Source organism: Streptopelia decaocto, assembly GCF_964273445.1.
Source record: "Streptopelia decaocto genome assembly, chromosome: 4".
NCBI classification, from domain to species: domain Eukaryota; kingdom Metazoa; phylum Chordata; class Aves; order Columbiformes; family Columbidae; genus Streptopelia; species Streptopelia decaocto.
This window is the reverse complement of record NC_138658.1, coordinates 76,612,192-76,632,608: the sequence shown is the minus strand read 5'-3', so window position 1 is coordinate 76,632,608 and position 20,417 is coordinate 76,612,192. Positions and strand designations below refer to the sequence as shown.

The 20,417-nt window shown below is 53.3% G+C and overlaps 3 protein-coding genes across 3 annotated transcripts; 2 read left to right on the top strand and 1 right to left on the bottom strand.

Annotated features, from left to right (window-relative positions):
* Positions 1-3,417: 3,417 nt before the first annotated feature.
* On the top strand, positions 3,418-4,505 carry LOC309439163 (homeobox protein not2-like; the record flags this gene model as incomplete). The annotated part of the gene is made up of 2 exons (XM_082051348.1): positions 3,418-3,549; positions 4,347-4,505. The coding sequence occupies 2 exons, from the start codon at positions 3,418-3,420 to the stop codon at positions 4,503-4,505; spliced, it is 291 nt and encodes a 96-aa protein (XP_081907474.1).
* Positions 4,506-7,615: 3,110 nt separating this feature from the next.
* On the top strand, positions 7,616-16,845 carry SMYD5 (SMYD family member 5). The gene is made up of 13 exons (XM_082051909.1): positions 7,616-7,748; positions 7,937-8,045; positions 9,071-9,210; positions 9,949-10,070; positions 10,747-10,816; positions 11,535-11,639; positions 12,360-12,422; positions 12,593-12,663; positions 12,964-13,070; positions 13,729-13,785; positions 14,578-14,672; positions 14,918-14,988; positions 15,555-16,845. The coding sequence occupies exons 1-13, from the start codon at positions 7,668-7,670 to the stop codon at positions 15,691-15,693; spliced, it is 1,230 nt and encodes a 409-aa protein (XP_081908035.1). The 5' UTR covers positions 7,616-7,667; the 3' UTR covers positions 15,694-16,845.
* A 296-nt stretch (positions 16,846-17,141) lies between these two features.
* PRADC1 (protease associated domain containing 1) lies at positions 17,142-20,336 on the bottom strand. The gene is made up of 5 exons (XM_082051915.1): positions 20,204-20,336; positions 19,490-19,590; positions 18,943-19,052; positions 18,392-18,559; positions 17,142-17,647 (listed from the first exon to the last, which is right to left on the bottom strand). The coding sequence occupies exons 1-5, from the start codon at positions 20,256-20,258 to the stop codon at positions 17,527-17,529; spliced, it is 555 nt and encodes a 184-aa protein (XP_081908041.1). The 5' UTR covers positions 20,259-20,336; the 3' UTR covers positions 17,142-17,526.
* Between the last annotated feature and the right edge of the window lie 81 nt (positions 20,337-20,417).

Sequence of the window (20,417 nt, the reverse complement as noted above, 5' to 3'; positions counted from 1 at the left end):
GCGGCGCGGGGGAGCGGGGACTTATCGAAGGGGTGCGGGGGGGACATAGAAGGGGGACTGGGCATGGTGGCCCCCGCGCTGGAAAACGGGGCTTTGAGTCACCAAAAATGTGATTGATTGATTGATTTATTCTTTTCCTTACGGCTGTAGTTTCACTTTTTGCAGCCTCTCAACCCACCCCAGGGTGATTGGTTGAATTGGGGCTGTAGGATATAATGGCGGGGGAGAAAATTTCCTAATAATGATTTTTCCCTTTTGTAGTAATTGATAAATTAACATTACCCGTTTACCCCCAACAATTAATGACGGGGTGAAGTAATACCCCAATAACACAATTTACATCTCAGGCTTGGCTTTAGTAGAAGGTTTCAGATCGGGGACAGTCGCCCCATTTCCCTGTGTGCCCCCAAGTCCATTTTAAGGGCTGCTTTGCCTTTATTTTGCTTCTCCTCTACTAGAAATGCCTTTGTTTTCACCATGCTTCCAAAAACCTGCTATACTTTCCCAAAACTCCAGCCCTGCAAGTGATTTCTCCCCCATTCCACATCCTTTTCTCCCAGAGCTGCCCTGGGCCAGCTGTAATTCTTCGCAGAAATGTAAATGCTGAGTATTTCACAGCAGCCGGCTCCAAAAACCAAAGGTTTTTTTGTTCTTAATCCATGGGTAAAATTTACGCAGTGGTGTTGGGTGATACCGGACAATCCATCAGGCTCTGTTGTCACTGAGAATTGTAGCTTTTTATAAGCAAAATTGCTCCTCTGATTTACTGAAGTGCCTCTGCTCAGGGTAGCTTGCTTTTCTTGACATCTAAATTATCTTTATAGCGTTCAGAGCCTGATCTTGTTGCCCAGGCAAATCCTGCAGCCAAGCACTGATTTTCCTTGTATCAGGAACTCTTGATTTGATCCTGGTAGCCAAAATATCCGATACCAGAACTATTTGCTACCCTTGATTTTTTTTTTTAACTACTTAAAATGACTATTTAATCCATTCATTCATTTATGAGACAGCCTCTGCATACTTGTGCTTTAATTTATGTACTATATCCAATGTACAGGTAGGAAAATATAGTTAAACAATTTGCAAAGCTGTTTCCACAAAGTATTTAATGTTTGAAATTACACTTGCAATCTGGATATTAAAATAGGAAAAAAAAGTGACGGTGAAATTATTTTAATGATGGAAATAGTTTAAAGTGCTATTATGTCTGTTAAGCTGTCAGGTCTCCATCCCACAAATCCTTAAACACGCACAGAACTGTCACCAAATTAATGAAACAAAGTGCGTCGAGGTGCCTGTTTGTGCCTGGAGAACATGACAACATCAGTCACTAGAAGAGAGACAAGTCGCGGGTGTGAATTGGCATAATTATGTAGAGTATTTCTGTCGAAGTTAAAGAAACTGGGCTTGACATGATGTAGATAAATCTGCTGAATCCAACGGCTGCTCAAAGCAGATCTGGGATTGTGTTGAGGTTTCAGTGGGGAGCGTTAATGGCCTGATGCTGCAAATCCATCTTGCATAAAATGTTTTCTACCCAGAACGGTCCCACTGGCTCTACTGGTGTGTTCTTCCTGCAAGTTGAGCGTGTGCTCAGGTGTTGGCAGGAGAAAAACTGAGGCACCATCAGACAAATCCCAGTGCTGGCGTTATCTGGTTCCTAACACCTTCCCGGCTGTGCCGTGATCCATGGAGGTGTTTGTTGTGTCACCTCTGCAGGCAGGTCCTGCTGCCCGGGGTCTCGCTGGGGCTCAGGACGGGAGCAGAGTCCCTGACACTGTGTATGGTTTTGGGCCCCTCATGCCAAGAAAGGCCTTGAGGTGCTGGAGCGAGTGGAGAGAAGGGAACGGAGCTGGTGAGGGGCTGGAGCACAAGTGTGATGGAGCGGCTGAGGGAGCTGGGGGTTCAGCTGGAGAACAGGAGCTGAGGGGAGACCTTCTGATCTCTGAACTGCCTGAAAGGAGCTTGGAGCCAGGGGGGTCGGGCTCTGCTCCCCATGAACAAGCTCCAGGAGCAGAGGAAACGGCCTCAAGTTGCGCCAGGGGAGGTTGAGGTTGGATGTGGGACCAATTTCTTCCCCAAACGGCTGTGGGGCATTGGAACAGGCTGCCCAGGGCAGTGCTGGAGTCACCATCCCTGGAGGGTTGGACAGACGGACATGAGGTTCTCAGGACATGGGGCAGGGACAGGGGTGGGTTAATGGTTGGACTCAGTGATCTTGAGGGGCTTTTCCAACCAAATGATTCTATGATTCCATCCAGTGGCTTTTGGCATTGTCCAGGAGGGGCTCAACCATCCTTCCAGTGCTCCACACTCAGATGGGCAAAGCCTGTGCTACTGTTTCCGTGCATGTTGTGACTCCAGAACCAGCCTTGGGGGCTGCAGAGGCATTTTTTGCCTTTCCTCAGCCCTCGACTGTGGTGTCTCTCTCCGCAGGTCTCCTGGCAGTGAGACCTGGCTGGAGTGAGGGTCTGAAGGTTCTTCAGCTGGACAGAGCTGGCTGGGATGAGCCCTGTGGCTCCTGGGGGGTTGTCGAGGTGGTTTTGTACATGGAGATGTGTGTGAGTCACAGTCTGTGCTGGAGAAAGCAGACAGCTCTTAGGTTGGTGCCAGCCAGTCCTGGGACACTGCTGGTGTTGTATTGTATGTTGATTAGGTAATTATGGTTCTAATCAGGCCACAACTAGATAGGAGACTGAGACCAGATCCACTTGTTAGTCCTGCTAATGCCTCTGCACAACTTTATGGATCAGTTGAACCTACTGAGACCAAAGGACTAAGGTCCAGGATGGGAAACTGCACAAGGGTTAGTGACTATTCATCAAGCCCGTCTGCCAGGTTGTGTCTTCTCCTGGGCACTGGCTGCCCACAGGTGCCAAGGGAAGGGTAAAACCAGGCGCCCGCATGGAGTGAACTCCCACAACCTTCACATGCTTGTGATTAGGGGGACCTTGAGACAGAGATGCGATTTTTGTGTTCAGCAGCTCTTTATTATTCTGTTACAAAGATGGAGATCAGACCCTGCTCACCTCATTGAGTGGTGACTTCTTTGGGTCTGATTACACATCTCCTAGGTTGTGTCTGTGGGTAAAATCATAGAATAGGTTGTAAGGGACCTCAAAAGATCATCTGGTCCAACCTTTTGTGGGAAAGGGAGCCTAGATAAGATGATATATGTAGGGACATCCCTGCTTTTTGTTGCTACTTTCTCCCAGCCCCCTTTATAGAGCATTTGGATTTCAGCTCCAGGTGAAGCAAACTAGGTTTGGCACATCACTGCGTCTGGAGGAACGTCCTCAAACATGCAGAGACCCCTTCAACTGCTGCTTCTTTCTTGCAGGTCTGGAGTTGTCTCACTGCGTAGGGGCCAACTCGCTGGGCCCTGCTGTGCCCTGGAGGTCCGGGGGGCCCTGCAAGATGAAGAGGGTCCGGACGGTCTTCAAGCCTGAGCAGCTGGAGCGGCTGGAGCAAGAGTTCCTCAAGCAGCAGTACATGGTGGGCACGGAGAGGGTCGATCTGGCCGCAACGCTGCATCTCACGGAGACTCAGGTAAGAAATAAGGGATGTAGGTCCCATGTCTGGGGTTGATCTGTGGTGGTTCCCCTGCAGTGGGAGGAGGATGTGAGCCATCGGGCTCCCTGCTGCAAGATGCTGTTGAAACCACATGCCCGGAGGGATGAAAGATGGGTTTGGATGGTTTAGGAATAAGAACATCCTTTTCATCCTTCAGATGGAAGCACAGCAGGTTCTGTCTGAATATGAGGAGAAACTTCTTTCCTTTGAGGTGCCAGAGCCTGGCCCAGGCTGCCCAGAGAGGTTGTGGAGTCTCCTTTGGAGATGTTCAAACCTGCCTGGACCAACCTGTGTGATCTGCTCTGGTGACCCTGCATTAGCAGTTGGGGTGGACTGGATGATCTCCAGAGGTCCCTTCAACCCCAGCCAGTCTGGGATTCTTAATTCATGAAGTGGAACAAAGAGCATTTAGGAGCATGAACCTCCTTACTTTAGAGTCCAGCTTGGGTTGGACTAGCGTATCTACATTGTTAAGATCCTTCACAGAGACTTTATACTTTAAGTGTCATTTTATGACACTGGATTTATTTTTTTTTCTGCTCTTCCCAGTATGTTTCTGCCCCTCCCACTGACAACTGCTTATTTATTGTGGAGAGGCGAAGCCACATAGTTTGGTGTGGTGGGATCCAAATTCAGCCGGAGGAAAGGGAGAGCAAAGCAAGGGCAGTTTGGGGGAGTGAGGGAGGGTGTGAGCAGCACAGGGAGCAGGGGGTAGGTGGGAAAGGGGCTCCTGGTGACCTTGTGCTAAGCTATTGGTGCTGTTTCCCCGCCAGGTGAAAGTCTGGTTCCAGAACCGCAGGATCAAATGGAGGAAGCAGAGCATGGAGCAGAAGGCGGCCAAGCTGTCCCAGTTTGGGGTGATCCAGCCGGCCAGCGCGGACTCCACGGACATCAAGGACCACGAGGAGGACACTGTGGATGTTGAGCTTTGAACAGATGCCACTGTTTTGTTTTTTTCAGCTGCGTCTGCTTGATGGAGATACCGGGGATGCAGGCGTGTCTGTGCGTCTTTGGTCCAAGTGAGACATTGTGCTCTCCATCTGAGAGTTGGAGCTACAGGACAAACTGCAGCTGGCTGGGAAGAACCCCTCAAATATTTTATTTCATAGCCATGTGCCATAATTCCCAGGGGTTTCATCACCAGGCCGGTTGTCCTTGATGTTGCCATAGCTGTAGCAAGGCATGTGATGTCCTGTTGGCTCTTGAAGCACCAGGACACACCAAGTTCCCAGCAGAGAGGCTGGGGTGACAATCAATCTGAAGGACACTCAAACACGGGGTCACTTGCATTTGGTTGTGTCCTCCTGTGCAAGAATCAAACCCTTGACTCCCACCTTTGATGCTTAGATCACAACAAAACAAACAAACAAAAGAAAATTTGAAAGCCCTTTGCTCCCACCTGCAGGCTGTCAGTACTCTTGCAATAAGATGATCGGAGTCTGATCCTGCCCCTGAACAGAAGTGCCTCCTCTTGTCCTGTGCTTGGTGTTATTTGTGCCTTTGTTTTGGCTTCCCAAACCCGGAGGGCAGAACCCGGTGGGTCTCTGCCTTCTGGCATTGCCTTATTGCGAGGTGTGCGTGCGGAATGAGGCACTCGGGTTGGCTCACGTGCGGGGATCGAGGCCGTTAGAGGAAAAAAGCAGATTTCTAACACCTCTGGTGCTTCAGACGACCCCCTGCCCCTCGTCCAGATGTGCCGATTCTGGCCCAGACGGCAGCCGCTCTGTTTGCTCCTCATTATCCGTCCAGGTGCCACGGGAAACGGCACCTGGAGCGTTTGGCGAGCACATCTGGAACCACCCGATGGAGCTCGCGCTTGTGTTTCTGGAGGGTGGGAGGATTTTTGAGGGGTCAGGATGAAGCACTCGAGGCTCCCCAGCTGTGTGTGAGCAGCTCTGTGCTCTTAGGGCAGGCTGCCACCGCTCGGGAGGTGACAGCCTGAGGTGACATCCCATCTTCAGTCTGCCCAGGGTACCAGACACCATGTCCCGTTGGCTCAGCATAAATTATTGCCTCTCTTTTTGACACAGAACGCTGTATATCACTTTACTTTTATATTGTTATTTATAGAAATAACTTTTTTTTTTCCTTAATAAGTGTCACTTATTTATTTGCTTTGTTTGTTAATAAAAATTAGTGTATTTTAAAAAGAGATGGGGCTGGCTGGGGGAGGGAGGGTTGGGCAGCTCTGTGGTTTGAGCAGGCAGCGATGTCTCTGTGGCTTCTTGTCCCACAGCTGCCATGGATGGGTTATTGATCCTTTTTGCTGTGTTTCTGAGGAAATGGGGGAAAAAAAGAGGAAAACACCTATTTCTCCTGCTAATAAGACCCTTGTTGGTAAAAAGCAATAGCTGCTTTCTAACAGCAGAACTCACAAAAGGGTGATTGTTTCTTTCACGTTTTCATTCCTGACATGCCAATGCAAGTATGAAAGCAGCTTTTTTTCCCCCACATTTGTGTGTTTGCTGGTAAACCTGTGTATTCATCTCAAGCTTGAATATCTGAAGTGGAGCAAGAGCTTTTGAAGAGATCGGCTGAAAACCTGTTTAAAAAAAACCACAGGAAAACACATTTCTAACTACTTGCTTTAAAATTTCCCATTGAGATTATTAACAAAAACCTCCAGTGTGTTTTCATCCTTCCCAAAAGTTTGAGGTTTGTTTCTTTTTTTCCTTAATAAACCATTTTTGACAACACAAAAGCAGGGAAAAAAAGGGTTTTTTTTTGAAATTGATTGGTAACCTGTATCATGAGTGAAAGTAGATAACAGAAATTGTTATCTCTGGCCTAGTTCCTGCAGAGATAGAGCTATTAATATATTTATAGAAAGAAACATAATGTCTATAACAAATATTGTGGGCACCGGGGCTTGTTCATAGACACGAAAGATGCTTTGAAGTGTTGCTGGTCTGGCCACAACTCAAGCTGATGCTCTATGGATAAAACACCAAAACCTTAAAAAACAGGACCTGTAATGCAGTTATTACGACAATGGTTATATGGTGTCCCTGCACGAGCCGACAGTGACATCTAGTGACACAAAACACCCCAAATATTAAATCTTCCCGTATTCCCAAACCCGCCCGGTTGATGAAAAGTAAGTCAGAGGCTGAACAGGCACTGTGTGAATTAGTAAATACAACTAAACACATGTGTTTGTGGATTTTAGGCAGTTGCAGGCAGCAGCGATGGTGCAGGGGACAAGTTGGTGTGTTTTGAAGGTTTTTGGGGGAAAGCTGGGCTAGTTTTGGGCATTCCTTATTTTATCGGCACTGAGGAGCTCTGGGGATCATCCTCCGTAAGTGCTCCAATGACTGGATGCTCTCATGTTGCTTATATTCACATAATTATTACATATGCATTACAATTTGTGGAAGTTTTGACATACATCTATACTACGAAATAATTTACGATGTTAGAATTGTTTAGTTTCTTACATCTATCAATCATCTATCATCTATCAATACATCTATCAATTATTAGTGAAATATAAACTAAGCACTCTGCTTCTAGAGAATGTTATCATTTAATCTTGTCTCCCTCTTGTCATGCAGAAGGATCTAAAACCTGAAAAATATCCCGTTTTGCAGGTGGTTAGAAAGCACTTATAGTGTCCATTGGCTAATGATGGATATGTCTTTTGTAACTTAATCACAGTACACATTAATTTAGCAGCTTCTCTTCAGAACATCCCGCTTTCCCAGCTTGCAAGCCAAGGACACCCTGTTTCGCCTCACGTCCAGTCTCTACAGAGCTGTTGTTTCTCTGTTTGGTTTCTGTTACATTACGCCTGGTCTTGCTACATGATGCCCAGGGGTTTCTAAGACATTTTTGTTCGTCTCATCAGGTTTTTTCTTGCGTGGCTGTGGATTTTAGCGATGTTTTTGGAGGGTGGCGGGGGGCTGAGGGGAGGGACAAGATGGCGGCCGCTCCCGCCGCGGGGCTGAGGGGCGGGGGGGGATGGCGGGCGCGGACCCCGGAGCGGTGAATCGATCGCCATCTTCGTGAGGGAGGAGGAGGAAAAAAGAGGAGGAGGAAGAGGAAGAGGCGCTGCCCGCCCCGGGCGGGTCAGAGTTGGAAGTCGCCGCCCGAAGATGGCGGCCGCGGCGGGGAACGTGTGCGGCGCCGCCGGGGCCGGGGCTGCGGCTGAAGCGCGGTTCATCAGCAGCGCCAAGGTGAGCCCGGCCGGCCCCTCCGCCGCGGGGCTTCCTTCCCTTCCCTCATGCTTCAGCAAAGCAAATTTTGACGGGGCAAAAGGAGTGAAAAAAAGCCCGGCAGCCTCCCCTCAGGCGGGGCGGGGGGTTCCCTCAGCCGCATGGTGGGTTTCGGCTCCGCTCCCTGACCCAGCGTTCTCCCTCGGCAGGGAAAAGGTTTATTCGCCACCAAGAACATCCGCAAAGGGGAAACTGTGTTCGTGGAGAGGCCGGTGGTCTCGTCGCAGTTCCTCTGGAACGCCCTGTACAACTACCGAGGTGAGGGGAGGGTGGTGGCGGCGCGTCCCTGTCAGCTGCCCCGGGGAGGGGACCTGGGGGACCTGCCCGCGTTGTGAGGAGCGGGTTTGGGTTTTGTTTGTGACAAATGCTGAATGCACTGGTGACGAGTGACAAAGTCCTGCGAGGAATGGTGACTGGTGTCAACCCTGGTGAAAAGCATCATGTGCCACCATCGCTTGGAACTCCAGTTTTTTAATGGCGTGGGTCTTATCCCCATCTCACCACAGCCTGCAAAGGTGGCAGCGCTCTCCAGAGGCATCAGAACAAAAACCAAGGCTTTTGAGAGCAGGATTTTCAACTTTTTTGCTCTACCTAAACCATGCTGTGTGCTGAGCTCCATCACAGGTCAGCGACATGGGGACACTTGGCATTGTGTGTCCCTTAAGTGTGTCCCAGTGCTACAGAGCTGGGGGGGTTAAACTGCAGCAGAAATGATCATGGAATCACAGAATAGTTTGGGCTGGAAGGAACCCTCAAAGCTCATCCAGTTGTTTTGCCAGGGAAGGTTTAGACTGGATATTAGGAAAAGAATCTTCACAGAAAGGGCTGTGGGGCATTGGAACAGGCTGCCCAGGGCAGTGGTGGAGTCACCATCCCTGGACGGTTTAAAAAGCATTTAGATGAGGTTGTTAGGGCCATGGTTTAGTGCCAGAGTTAGGTTATGGTTGGACTCATGATCCTGAGTGTCTTTTCCAATTGAAATCATTCTGTGATTTTATGATTCTACCTTCAGCAGCTCAGGTTGCTCAGAGCGCCGTCCAGCCTGGCCTGGGATGTCTCCAGGGATGGTTCATCCACCACCTCTCTGGCCAACCTGGGCCAGGCTCTCACCACCCTCAGGGCCAACAATTTCTTCCTTGTGTCCAGCCTGAATGATCTTTCCAATGGGGCTGTAAGAGACTGGTGTCTCCAGCTCGGAGATGGTGTTGGTACCAGTCAGGCTGTCTTGCCCTGGTCCCTTTGCTTTTCTCACTGTGTCGTCTGTCCGTCTCATCTCCCCACAGCCTGTGATCACTGCCTGCGGGCTTTGGAGACAGCGGAGGAAAATGCGCAGCGGCTGCTGGGGAACAGCTCGCTGGTGCTGCCTCACCCTGAGCAGTGCAGCATCCGCAAGGACCTGCACCAGCAGTGTCCCCGCTGCCAGGTACGGGGCTACTGGGAGGGGCAGTGCTCTTGTTGGGGTCACCAGTTTCTTTACAGCACCTAGCCCAGTGCTGCCCTGAGATGGGTGTCTTTCCGTTCTGCATCGCGATGGCTAAAGAGCTGGGGCTGAGATGGTTAGAGAAGGGGGCGCAGCTGGGCCTAGGACCCTCTTTTCACAGAATCCCAGAATGTCAGGGATTGCAAGGGACGTCAAAAGCTCATCCGGTCCAATCCTCCCACCAGAGCAGGAACACCCAGATGAGGTTACACAGGAAGGTGTCCAGGCGGGTTGGAATGTCTGCAGAGAAGGAGACTCCACAACCTCCCTGGGCAGCCTGGGCCAGGCTCTGCCACCCTCACCGTGAAGAAGTTTCTTCTCAAATTTAAATGGAACCTTTTGTGTTCCAGTTTGCACCCATTGCCCCTTGTCCTATCATTGGTTGTCACTGAGAAGAGCCTGGCTCCATCCTCCTGACACTCCCCCTTTCCATATTGACCCCCATGAATGAGTCCCCCCTCAGTCTCCTGTTGTCCAGCTCCAGAGCCCCAGCTCCCTCAGCCTTTCCTCACACGGGAGATGCTCCACTCCCTCCAGCATCTTGGTGGCTGCGCTGGACTCTCTCCAGCAGTTCCCTGTCCTGCTGGAACTGAGGGGCCACAACTGGACACAAGATTCCAGATGTGGTCTCACTTTTCCTGCTGCTGTAGCCAACGCCGGGTGCTGTGCCTCTCGCTCTAGGTGATGTACTGCAGCGCCGAGTGCAGGCAGGCCGCCTGGGAGCAGTACCACCGCGTCCTCTGCCTTGGCCCCTCTCGTGACGACCCCACGCACCCCCTCAACAAGCTGCAGGAGGCATGGAGGTAGGGAACCCACCTGCCTGTTGCTCCACGGGCAGAGGAGGTGGCTTTTCTGGGCTGGGTGACATTACCTGAGGACTGTCCTTGCTTTGCATCCTTGCGCGGGGTGGCTGGAGGGTGGTGGTGGCCCTGGGACACGGCCCAGCTGCTTGGGCAGCAGGTGAATTTGTGTTGGCAGTGCGAGGGTTTGGACGTGCGGCTCAGCAGTTCTTATTTTTCTCCCAGTAAAGAGTTACAAAGCACTGAGCTGTGTGTTCCTCACTCCTGCAGTTTTATAGTTGTCCTGCAGATCCACAGCCCCTCCTTGTGTCACCCCTGCATATACATGAGTTGCTGTCCCTGCTCGAAGATGACAAAATGGGCACAGAGGGGAGAAGTGACATCCCTGACCCAAAGCTCGTCACAAACCCCAGCTCGTGTTGCAGTCCTGGGCTTTGTGTGGGACCCACGCTCCAGTTTAAGGGGATGGTGGGGGATTATTGATAATGCTCAGTGCAGGCTCCTCCTTGCTCGGAGCGGTGCTGGATCCCCATGCAGTGATGCTGCACTGGCCGCTTTGGTGTGATAGATGAGTGAAGCCCTGACCACATGGATGGCAGCTGCCTCTGACTCCCTCCGGCTTTTTATTTCCGTATCAGTGCTGATCTGCTCATCCCTTTTCATCATTCTTCTCCCCCAGAAACATGCATTATCCACCAGAGACTTCCAGCATCATGTTGATGGCCCGAATGGTCGCCACCGTCAAACAGGTATGTCTGCAGTTTGGAGCTACAGATTTTCTCATCCTGGTGGGTCTGCTATTCCCAAGGGTTGATCTCCGATGACTGGTGGGGTCCTGCTTGGAGAGATTTCAACATCTAGTGGTACCTGGTCCTGAAGACAGCAGGCAGCAAAGGAGGTTCCTCTGTCCTGAGCCAAGCAGGTCTTCTTTTCCTCCACCAAAATAGTCAGAATGGAACCTTTCCTTTGGCTCTGTTTCTTTGGCTTTGCTTTCTCAGTGTTTATTTTTACAATAAACTGCCATGTAACTGCTTCTGGTGGTTCTTGATGGCAGGCTGGATACCTCTGAGCTCAGCAGGGCTTGTCCTCTCCTCCCTCCCTCCTGGCTGGGCAGGAGAGCGGTGTTGCTGCAATTACAGAATCACAGAATCAACTGGGTTGGAAAAGACCTCAGAGATCATCGAGTCCAACCCTTGGTCCAACTCTAGGCCGTTTACTAGATCATGGCACTAAGTGCCATGGCCAATCTCAGTTTAAAAACCTCCAGGGACGGCGAGTCCAGCACCTCCCTGGGCAGCCATTCCAATCCTGACCACTCTCTCTGCACAGAATTGCTTTCTAATCTCCAGCCTCAATTTCCCCTGGCAGAGTTTAAGCCCATGCCCCCTTGTCCTATTGCTGACTGCCTGGGAGAAGAGACCAGTCCCCACCTGGCTATAACTTCCCTTGTTCTCTTTTTTTTTTCAGGCTAAAGACAAGGAGTGGTGGATCAAGACCTTCTCCCAGTTCTGCAGTAAGACGGCAAATGAAGAAGAGGAGATTGTGCACAAGCTGCTGGGCGACAAATTTAAGGTATGAGCTTGGCGGCGCTTGAGGTGTTGAATCCTGTCCCTGAATGTGTCTGTGAACCCGTGGGTGCAGAGGCTCTGTTCCAGCTGGGATGGGAGACACTGGAAGTCCCAGGCTCAAAGTGGGGGGACAAAACCCCCCACGAGGGGCTGGCTGACCCGACAGAGACAAAACGGCTTGTTCAGAGAGCTTTTCAATTGATAGAGACTTAGAATCGTTTTGGTTGAAAGAGACCCTCAGGATCATGGAGTCCAACCATAACCCAGCTCTGGCACTAACCCGTGTCCATGAGAACCTCGTCTAAACGCCTTTTAAACCCCTCCATGGATGGGGACTCCACCACTGCCATGGGCAGCCTCTTCCAATGCTTCACGACCCTCTCCGTGAAGAATTTTTTCTTAATATCCAATCCGAACCTTTCCTGATGCAGCTTGAGGCCTTTTTCTCATGTCCTATCACTTGTAGTGCTTCAGCGGGACACGCTGCTCGTTCCTGTGCTGGGGGTGCTGCTGCTCTGGGGTGGGAGAGGGTGATATTTAGTTGCTGAGTAGGTGGCTTTCGCTGCTAAAACACGTGGCTTTCACTGCTCTGAGGGCAGCAGCCTCCAGCCTTGCAGGGAAGGATGAGCAGCCTGACTCCTGAGCCTTCTAGCGCATGTTTCTAGCCTGGGTTTGACTCCCAGCGCCATCTCCCCACCCTCACGCTGTTGCCATGTCCTGCCAGGGCCAGCTGGAGCTGCTGCGGTTGCTCTTCACCGAAGCCCTTTACGACGAACATCTGAGCAGGGTGAGTTGAACCATCTCCGGTCGTGTCTGCCCCGAAGGCCAAGGTTTTCCCTGGAACTCTGCCCCTTCCTTGCTTCCCCAAAAGCTCCTGTGGGATCTGAGGCTCTTGCAGAGTGGGGTGCTGGCACACGCTGGCCTGGGCTTAGCTGCTTTCTCATCTCCCTTGTGCAGTGGTTCACTCCAGAAGGCTTTCGATCCCTCTTTGCCCTCGTTGGGACCAATGGCCAAGGCATAGGAACAAGGTAACGGGGCTTTCAGGGTGCTCCTTGCAACAGCAGCGGAGAATTGGTGTGGAGGGGATGTACAGTCTGGAAATCTATGCTGGCCTGGAAAATGGCTGGGTTCAGATGTAAGACAGGGGACGGAGAGACAAATTTAAAAGCATTCCTTCATCTTGGCTTTGTCCAACCCTTTTGCATCCCTCTGCCAGCCCTTGGCCACTCAGAGCCACTGAAATTTAACCCTTAGATCCCCCAGGTGAGGTCCCACTGTGTGCTGACAGCACTGTGGGGCTGTAACCGTATCCCTCTGCTTCCTGACAGCTCCCTGAGCCAGTGGGTTCACGCTTGCGACACGCTGGATCTCCCCATGCTGCAGCGAGAGGAGCTGGACGCCTTCATCGACCAGCTCTACAAGGACATGGAGAAGGGTGAGCCCATGTGCTGTTTGCAGAACCTGGTGGTGTTTCTGCTGCGGGAGATTCCTCCCAGTGTTCAGGGCCTGGGTGAGGTTCCCACTGGGGACAGGGACGTCCTGCTCGTCCTGCTCCACGCGAGCCGTCTCTGTTATCTTTGGCTCACTAATGGATAGGCCAAGTCCAAGTTTGTGGGCAGCACGACTTGTGGTGGGTTGGAGTGGCTGGAGGGCTGATCCTGTGCAGAAAAGTCCCATTCAAGTCAAAGTCAACATTCAAAAACTTTTTTATCACTTATTTGCCTGATGCAGGGACAGGCCAGGGAGCGCACACTCAGACTGGGGGCATAAGTCAGAGAATGGTTTAAGTTGGAAAGGACCTCAAAGCTCATCTAGTCCAACCCCCTGTCATGAGCAGGGATGTTTACCACTAGACCTGGATGCTCAAAGCCCTGTCCAACCTGGTCTTAATCTTCATGTCTCTCATCCCCTTGTGGTGGGGAGGGAAGGGGGTTCTGGAAATCACCCTTGAGCACCCAGCCCCCAAAGTGGCACTGGCTTGGTGCGTTCAGCATTGACAGACGTCCTTTCATGAGAGCCCAAAAAGCATGAGCTGCATGTGTGAAAGGGCCAGAACGCCCATGCAAAGCGTTAACCCCTTCTCTGTGCTGCAGAGTCAGGAGAGTTCCTCAACTGCGAGGGATCAGGTCTCTATGTGCTCCAGAGCTGCTGTAAGTAACACAAGGACTTGGGAGGGAAATGAGTAGTGGGGAGTGGGATGTCCCGGGCTAGACTGGCTCATCTCGTCCTAAAAGCTTCTGGAGAAATGGGTTTATTCTTCCTGTCGATGGGATGGGTGCTGCCCTGTGGCCTGGCTGCTCTCTCGGGGTCTCCTGGCATCTCATTTAGCTGTGAAATCATAGAATCACAGAACAGTTTGGGTTGGAAAGGACCTTCCCAGATCCCCCAGTGCCACCCCTGCCATGAGCAGGAACATCTTCACCAGCTCAAGTTGCTTGGAGCCCCGTCCAGCCTGGCCTGGGATGTCTCACCTGGAGCTGTTGTCTTTCACTCCGAAATGTTAACGGCAGAGCAGGGATGAGCAGGGCCTCGGGACTGGCTGCTGGGAGAGCTGCAGAACCGGGAAAAAGCGCCGCCCTGCGCATCCTTCCCCTGGCACTGGAGGCAAAAGTGGTGCTGTGCATCCCTGAGCTTGATCCAGGGATGGATCCACTTGCTCTGAGCAATTTTTGTGGCTCTAAGGGACAGCCCTGACCCTGCACACTGCTCTGCTGGACCCCAGAGTCCCCAGTCTGAGTGGAGAGTGTTGTGCTGGTGTCCCTGAGGCAGATGGGTGGCCACAGCATCATGCTACCTTATCCTTAGCCAGGCTATAACCATCCCAGTTGGAGGCACTGGTTCCAGTGTGCCTGAGCCGCACAAACGGGCAGGCGGGAGCCCCATGGGGTCTCCAACCGTTCCTGTGGAGACACCCTCACTACCACATCCCGTCTTCCCCGTAGGTAACCACAGCTGCATCCCCAATGCCGAGACATCCTTCCCTGAAAACAACTTCCTCCTGCATCTGACAGCTCTGGAGGACATCGAGGCAGGAGAGGTGAGACAGCAGGGCCTGGGTGACCGTGGGGTGGCATCACACCTTGGCAGGAGGTCGCTGTGTCCCCTACATCCCCTGCAGACCCCAGCCCTGTACCTCTTGCGTTGTCCTGGCAGAGGAGTTCGTGCCTTGTCCCGTGTTGGGGCTGCCACACCCCACGTTTCTGCCTGACCCCGGTACAAATCCTGCTGCTTTGGCTTCGTGGGAAGTGATTTGCAGCTCAACCTTGTTCTCTTTGCTCACAGGAAATCTGCATCAGTTATTTAGACTGTTGTCAGAGGGAGCGGAGCAGACACAGCCGCAACAAGATACTCAGGTAGGGGCTGTTTGGAGGAACCTGGGGCAGACACACAGCATCCCTTTGCACCCCCAGCCAGTCAGCATGGGCTGTGTCCCCCACTTGGGGACCTGTGCGTGCCCTGGTGTGTGGCTGTGCTCGTGGCAGGGCGGGTACATGGCACTTTTAGGCTTTGTCCACATGTCATCAGAGTGTGGGGACTTGTCTGTGAGGCTGGAGCTCCCTGCTGTCCCCTGCCGGCGGTTGTAGCCCCCAGAACTGAGGATTTGGGCACCCCCTTTCTTGCACTGCTCTGCAGTTGGCTCCTGCAAACCCTTGCTGTCCTCACCCACCATCCCTCTTGCTTCTCCACCCTTCAAGGGTCAGGGTTCTTGCTGATGGTCACCATGTCCTGTCACCCCTGCGGCGCTCAGAAATCCCCCTCCCCACCCAGATTTCCTCCACCCCACCTGAGCCCAGTGTGATTGAACTCAGGTATAACATCTTTAGCCCCTTTCTGGCTGCTGTGTCCCCAACCCCCTTCCTAGCAGCAGCGTTGGGCTCAACGCTGTCACTGTTTCTCCTTCTTCCTTCCCTTCTTCCAGGGAGAACTACTTGTTCACCTGCTCGTGCCCTAAGTGCCTGGCGCAAGCCGACGATGCCGACGTGACGTCAGATGAGGAGGAGGAAGGCGAAGGGGAGACGGATGATGCCGAGCTGGAGGATGAGATGACCGATGTTTGATCCCAACCCCCCGAGCGAGAGGAAAAGGGAAGAGACGGGGAAGGTTCCTCTGAGAGGCAGCAGCTTTAATACTAGAAACAGGGTTGTGTTGTGGGGTCGGGTGGGAGGCCACGGAGCTCGGGGGAGCAGGAGGCTGGCCCTGCTCCCGCCCGGTCGTGTTGTGTGTGTGTGTGTGCGTGTCAGGCCGTCCCCGTCCTTCCTGCAAGGACAGGCTGGGAGTTGGTGACCCCCCTGCCACATCCTTAGTCCCCAGAAGGGCTGGCCGGTGCTCGCAGGGGAGGCTGGAGGAGAGCAGGGTCCTGCCAGCCCCTGGGACATCACCATGGTCACCTCGTGGCCACCTCCAAGGCTGCTCCGCTGTGTCCGTGCTGGCCATGGGTGCGGAGGAGCGTGTCCTTTCCAGCCCCGCAGGGACGAGGGGAACGTGAGTGTGTGTTTGTGCACGAGGATACTATTTAATGTCTATCTAAGCACTGTCTACACACCAAGGCGCTGGGGTCTGTATATATGTTCCATTCCATGCCTTGGCTCAGCGAGCAGTGAGGGACAAAACGATTTTGCAAGTGGGACAGACACTTTAGAGGGTGGATGTCGAGCGGGGCCGACGCTGGCAGGTTCCTCCCGTCCTGTCAAGCCCCGCGCAGCCACCACCAGGCTGTTGCTCGCCCAGAGCCGACACATGTCACGGTGTCACTGTCCAAAACCCTAAAGCTATTTTGAGTTTTGCAGAGCGTGGGTTGTCCCGCTGGGCCACTTTGGGAGGAGGATGTGCCCGAGTGGGACCTGCCATGCCCAGGGACACAGCGTGGTGCTGGGAGCTTCCCCACACCAAGGTGTCACCAGCAGCCGAGCGTTGTCATCCCTCCCATGCGGTCACACCACTGTCCCTGTCTGGATCTTGTGGCTGGAGGGAGAACGTGGCTCCAAACGACAGGCTGGGGATGTGCCCGGGGTATTTCCTGCCATTCTGGATTTTGGAGAGCTGTTTTCCTGCCGCTGCTTCCAGTGGCAGCTGGATTGTGGGACCGAGTGTGACACTGTAGATGGGCAGCTGTGACGCCACCATCACTGCCACCCCACTGCTTGTCCCCAGCCATCCCAGGGCTGTGTCCTCTTCAGTATTCATAATAAACCGAGACCAGTGAACACGGGACAGTCTCGTTTTGTACTGGTAAAGTGAAGGGAGGTGAGTGCAGAGACAAGGGCTGCGATCCAGGGGCTTGTCTGGGTGCTGGGTGTGTGACCAGCCTGCCCTTGGGGACAAGTGACAAAGGTAATGCTGTCCCCTGCGGCTGTTTCTGTCCCAATGCCTGATGTGAGCCCTGCCCTGGCTGCAGGCAGCACCCCAGGAAGTTCACTAGGAAAAATGGGATGAAATTTGTCAATTCATCTTCTGGCTGATGGAAAAAAAGAAACTCTGTAAAATTTGTTCACACTTCATTAGCTCAGACAAGAATATCCAGCCGTTGTGCCAGCCGTGCTAGTAGAGACCAAGCCTGCATCTCACTCCCATCCCTGCTGGATTGCAGCCACGCAACCCTGCACCTAAATCAGCAGCACAAATTCCTGGTGGCATCTTACACATAATTTAAAATGTTTCTCAGGGAAGCGCTGCCCCGTCCTGGGCCATCACCTCCCTCCCACAAAGTCACTACAAAGAGTTCCCGGTGCCCGGCTCGGCGTTCCTGGGGGTTTGTGTTTGCTGGCAGCAGCAGAATGATCTCTGTGCTCAATCCTGTGAGATCTCTGGACTCTTTCCTCAAACTTTGTCCCTGGGGCGAGCTCTTGGGATCCACCGAGAAGTCCTTGATCCACCGTGGCGGGTTCCTGCTGCTACCAGAAGGTCCAGGGGGGCTGCATCGTTTCGTACGTGGGGATGCTGGTGACGTTGACGGGAATGGAGATGACGGCCCAGGGGAGCCCGTGCTGCTCCAGGGAGCGTCTGATCATGTACCTGGAAGGATAAAGAGGTGACAGGCAGGGCTGAGCCATGAGAGTGGAGCCCAAACATGAGCATAAACCACAAACCAGCTCAAAGAGAAACCCTGCAGGTTAATTATGGCTGAACCTGCCACAACTCTGGCTCACAAAGCCCAGATGGGATGTGCTGATCACTGGGATCTCTGTGTTTTGTGGGGACAAGGCTGTTGCTTGGCCTTTCCCATGAGATCACAGAATCATGGAATTGTTTTGATTGGAAAAGACCCTCAAGATTATTGAATCCAACCATTAACCCACCCCTGGCACTGCCCCATGTCCCTGAGAACCTCATGTCTGTCTGTCCAACCCTCCAGGGATGGTGACTCCAGCACTGCCCTGGGCAGCCTGTTCCAATGCCCCACAGCCCTTTGCGGAAGAAATTGTTCCCCACATCCAACCTCAGCCTCCCCTGGTGCAACTTGAGGCCGTTTCCTCTGCTCCTGGCGCTTGTTCCTGGGGAGCAGAGCCCGACCCCCCTGGCTCCAAGCTCCTTTCAGGCAGTTCAGAGATCAGAAGGTCTCCCCTCAGCTCCTGTTCTCCAGCTGAACCCCCCAGGTCCCTCAGCCGCTCCCATCACACTTGTGCTCCAGCCCCTCACCAGCTCCGTTCCCTTCTCTCCACTTGCTCCAGCACCTCAAGGCCTTTCTTGGCCTGAGGGGCCCCAAAAACTCAATTCCACGCTTGGGGAGACCCGATGTCTCCTGGGCAGGACACCCACCCGTCCCTGCCCAGCAGGAAGAGCGCGGGGATGTCGGCCGTTCGCCGGGTGCTGTCCTGGATCATCTCGATGTAGAAGCTGTCATTATCGTAGGCGTTATCCGCGATGATCACCGCCCGTCCGCCGTGCTCCTGGATCACACGCGTCTTCGACAGGAACGAGCAGCCCCTGGGGACAACAGTGACAAATCTTCGGTGGCCACCACCAGATTTTTGGCAGGTAGGAAACCTGCAACCTGGAGCTGCGCAGACTAGGGAGCCCCATGCCTCCCCCAAATCCCACTCCTCTTCTCTTTTGAGTCTGTTTTAGTCACAGGCTGCCCACACTCTGCCATTTTCTCCTAAGAAAAAATAAAATAAAATAAAACCAGGGCTTTTTCCACCGTAGCACAAGCTGCTTCCTAAGAGACACAACATGAAGCTCTCTGGGCTAAGAGCATCTCGACGTTTTCCTTCATGAGAAGAAGCTGGAGGTGATGCCAAAACGCGGCCACAGCACTATCACCCTGCCTTAGCGTCCCCCCCAAACAGCTCCCGTGTCCCCAGACATACCCCCTCTCCACCAAAGCGATCTGGTCCTGGATGAACACGCCATTATTCAGCTCTCCGCAGGCTTCAGGAGGATCCGCCGGGACCAGGTAGATCTGCTCGTACCTCGTGTTCTCAGAGAAGGAGACAGGGGTGAGCGAGGAGGGTTACTGGGGACACTACTCCCTGTCCCCAGCCCTGCTCATCCCTGGGTGGGGTATGTTTTTGGGGAGATTTAGGCCTCCCGGGTGCTGGTTGATGCTTTTGAGCCCCCGCTCAACACCTTGTCTACATCTTGCTGTCACCACGGGGAGGGGAAACTGAGGCACAGCACCGTGTCAGCCCTTGGAGGAGCAAAGAGTGGGGCATGTGCTCCCTGAACACACATGGGGCCAAATTCCCCCTCCCAAAACTTGCTGAGGCCAAAGGCAACGACCAGCATGTGCCTCCTTCCTAAATTAATTGCTCACGGATGAGTAATTAACTAAAACAGCTTCAGATCACTGGGCCCAGCAAGGAGGGAAAGATTAGGATGGAGGGACCCAAGGCAAATTAAAGTCTTAATACTTACAAACACGCCCCCAAAATCCTTGGCCAGAGTGGCGGTGAAGATGTAGCGGATGTCCCCAGGGCTCAGCACTTGGAAATACAAATATTCATGGATGCGCAGACCTGGGTGTGCACGGAGAGAGGTGAGAGGTAGAGAAAATAAAAGGGGAAATGTAACAGGGCTGGGGTGCAGCGAGGGGAATGCACCTGGATTGGGGTGCTGGGTGGGGAATTGTAATGGGGCTGGGGTGCATAGAGGGGAAATGCACCCGGATCGTGGTGCACCGAGGGGAAATGTAATGGGGCCAGGGTGCAGTGAGGGGACATGCAGCTGGATCGCGGTGCACGGAGGTAAAATGCACCTGGATCGGGGTGCGGGAGGGAAACGCACCCAAAATGAGAAGCTGGATGGGGAAATGCAATTAGGGCGGGATGCAGCGAGGGGAAACGAACCTGGATTGGGATGCACCGAGGGGAAATGCACCCAGACTGGGGTGCAGGAAGGGAAACGCAATGGCGCTGGGGTGCATGGAGGGCAAACGCAGCCAGATTGGGGTGCAGGAGGGAAAATGCACCCGGATTGCGGTACATGGAGGCGAAACGCAATGGGGCCAGGGTGCAGCGAGGGGAATGTAACGGGGCCAGGGTGCAGCGAGGGGACATGCAGCTGGATCGCGGTGCACGGAGGTAAAATGCACCCGGATCGGGGTGCGGGAGGGAAACGCGCTGGACTCACCGCGGGCCGGGCAGGAGCACAGGCACAGGCAGAGCCACAGCGACCTGCGGAGCATGGCTGCGCCCGGCGCCGCCAGCCGCCCCGCCCCCGCGCCCACGCTCCGCGCCCATTGGCCGTGTCTCCCCCACGCGCCTTGCTATTGGCCAGCGCCTGCGTCTTGCGCCTTTCTATTGGTCAGCGCTGCCATCAATCTCCTGAGAGACAGGCGCTGGGG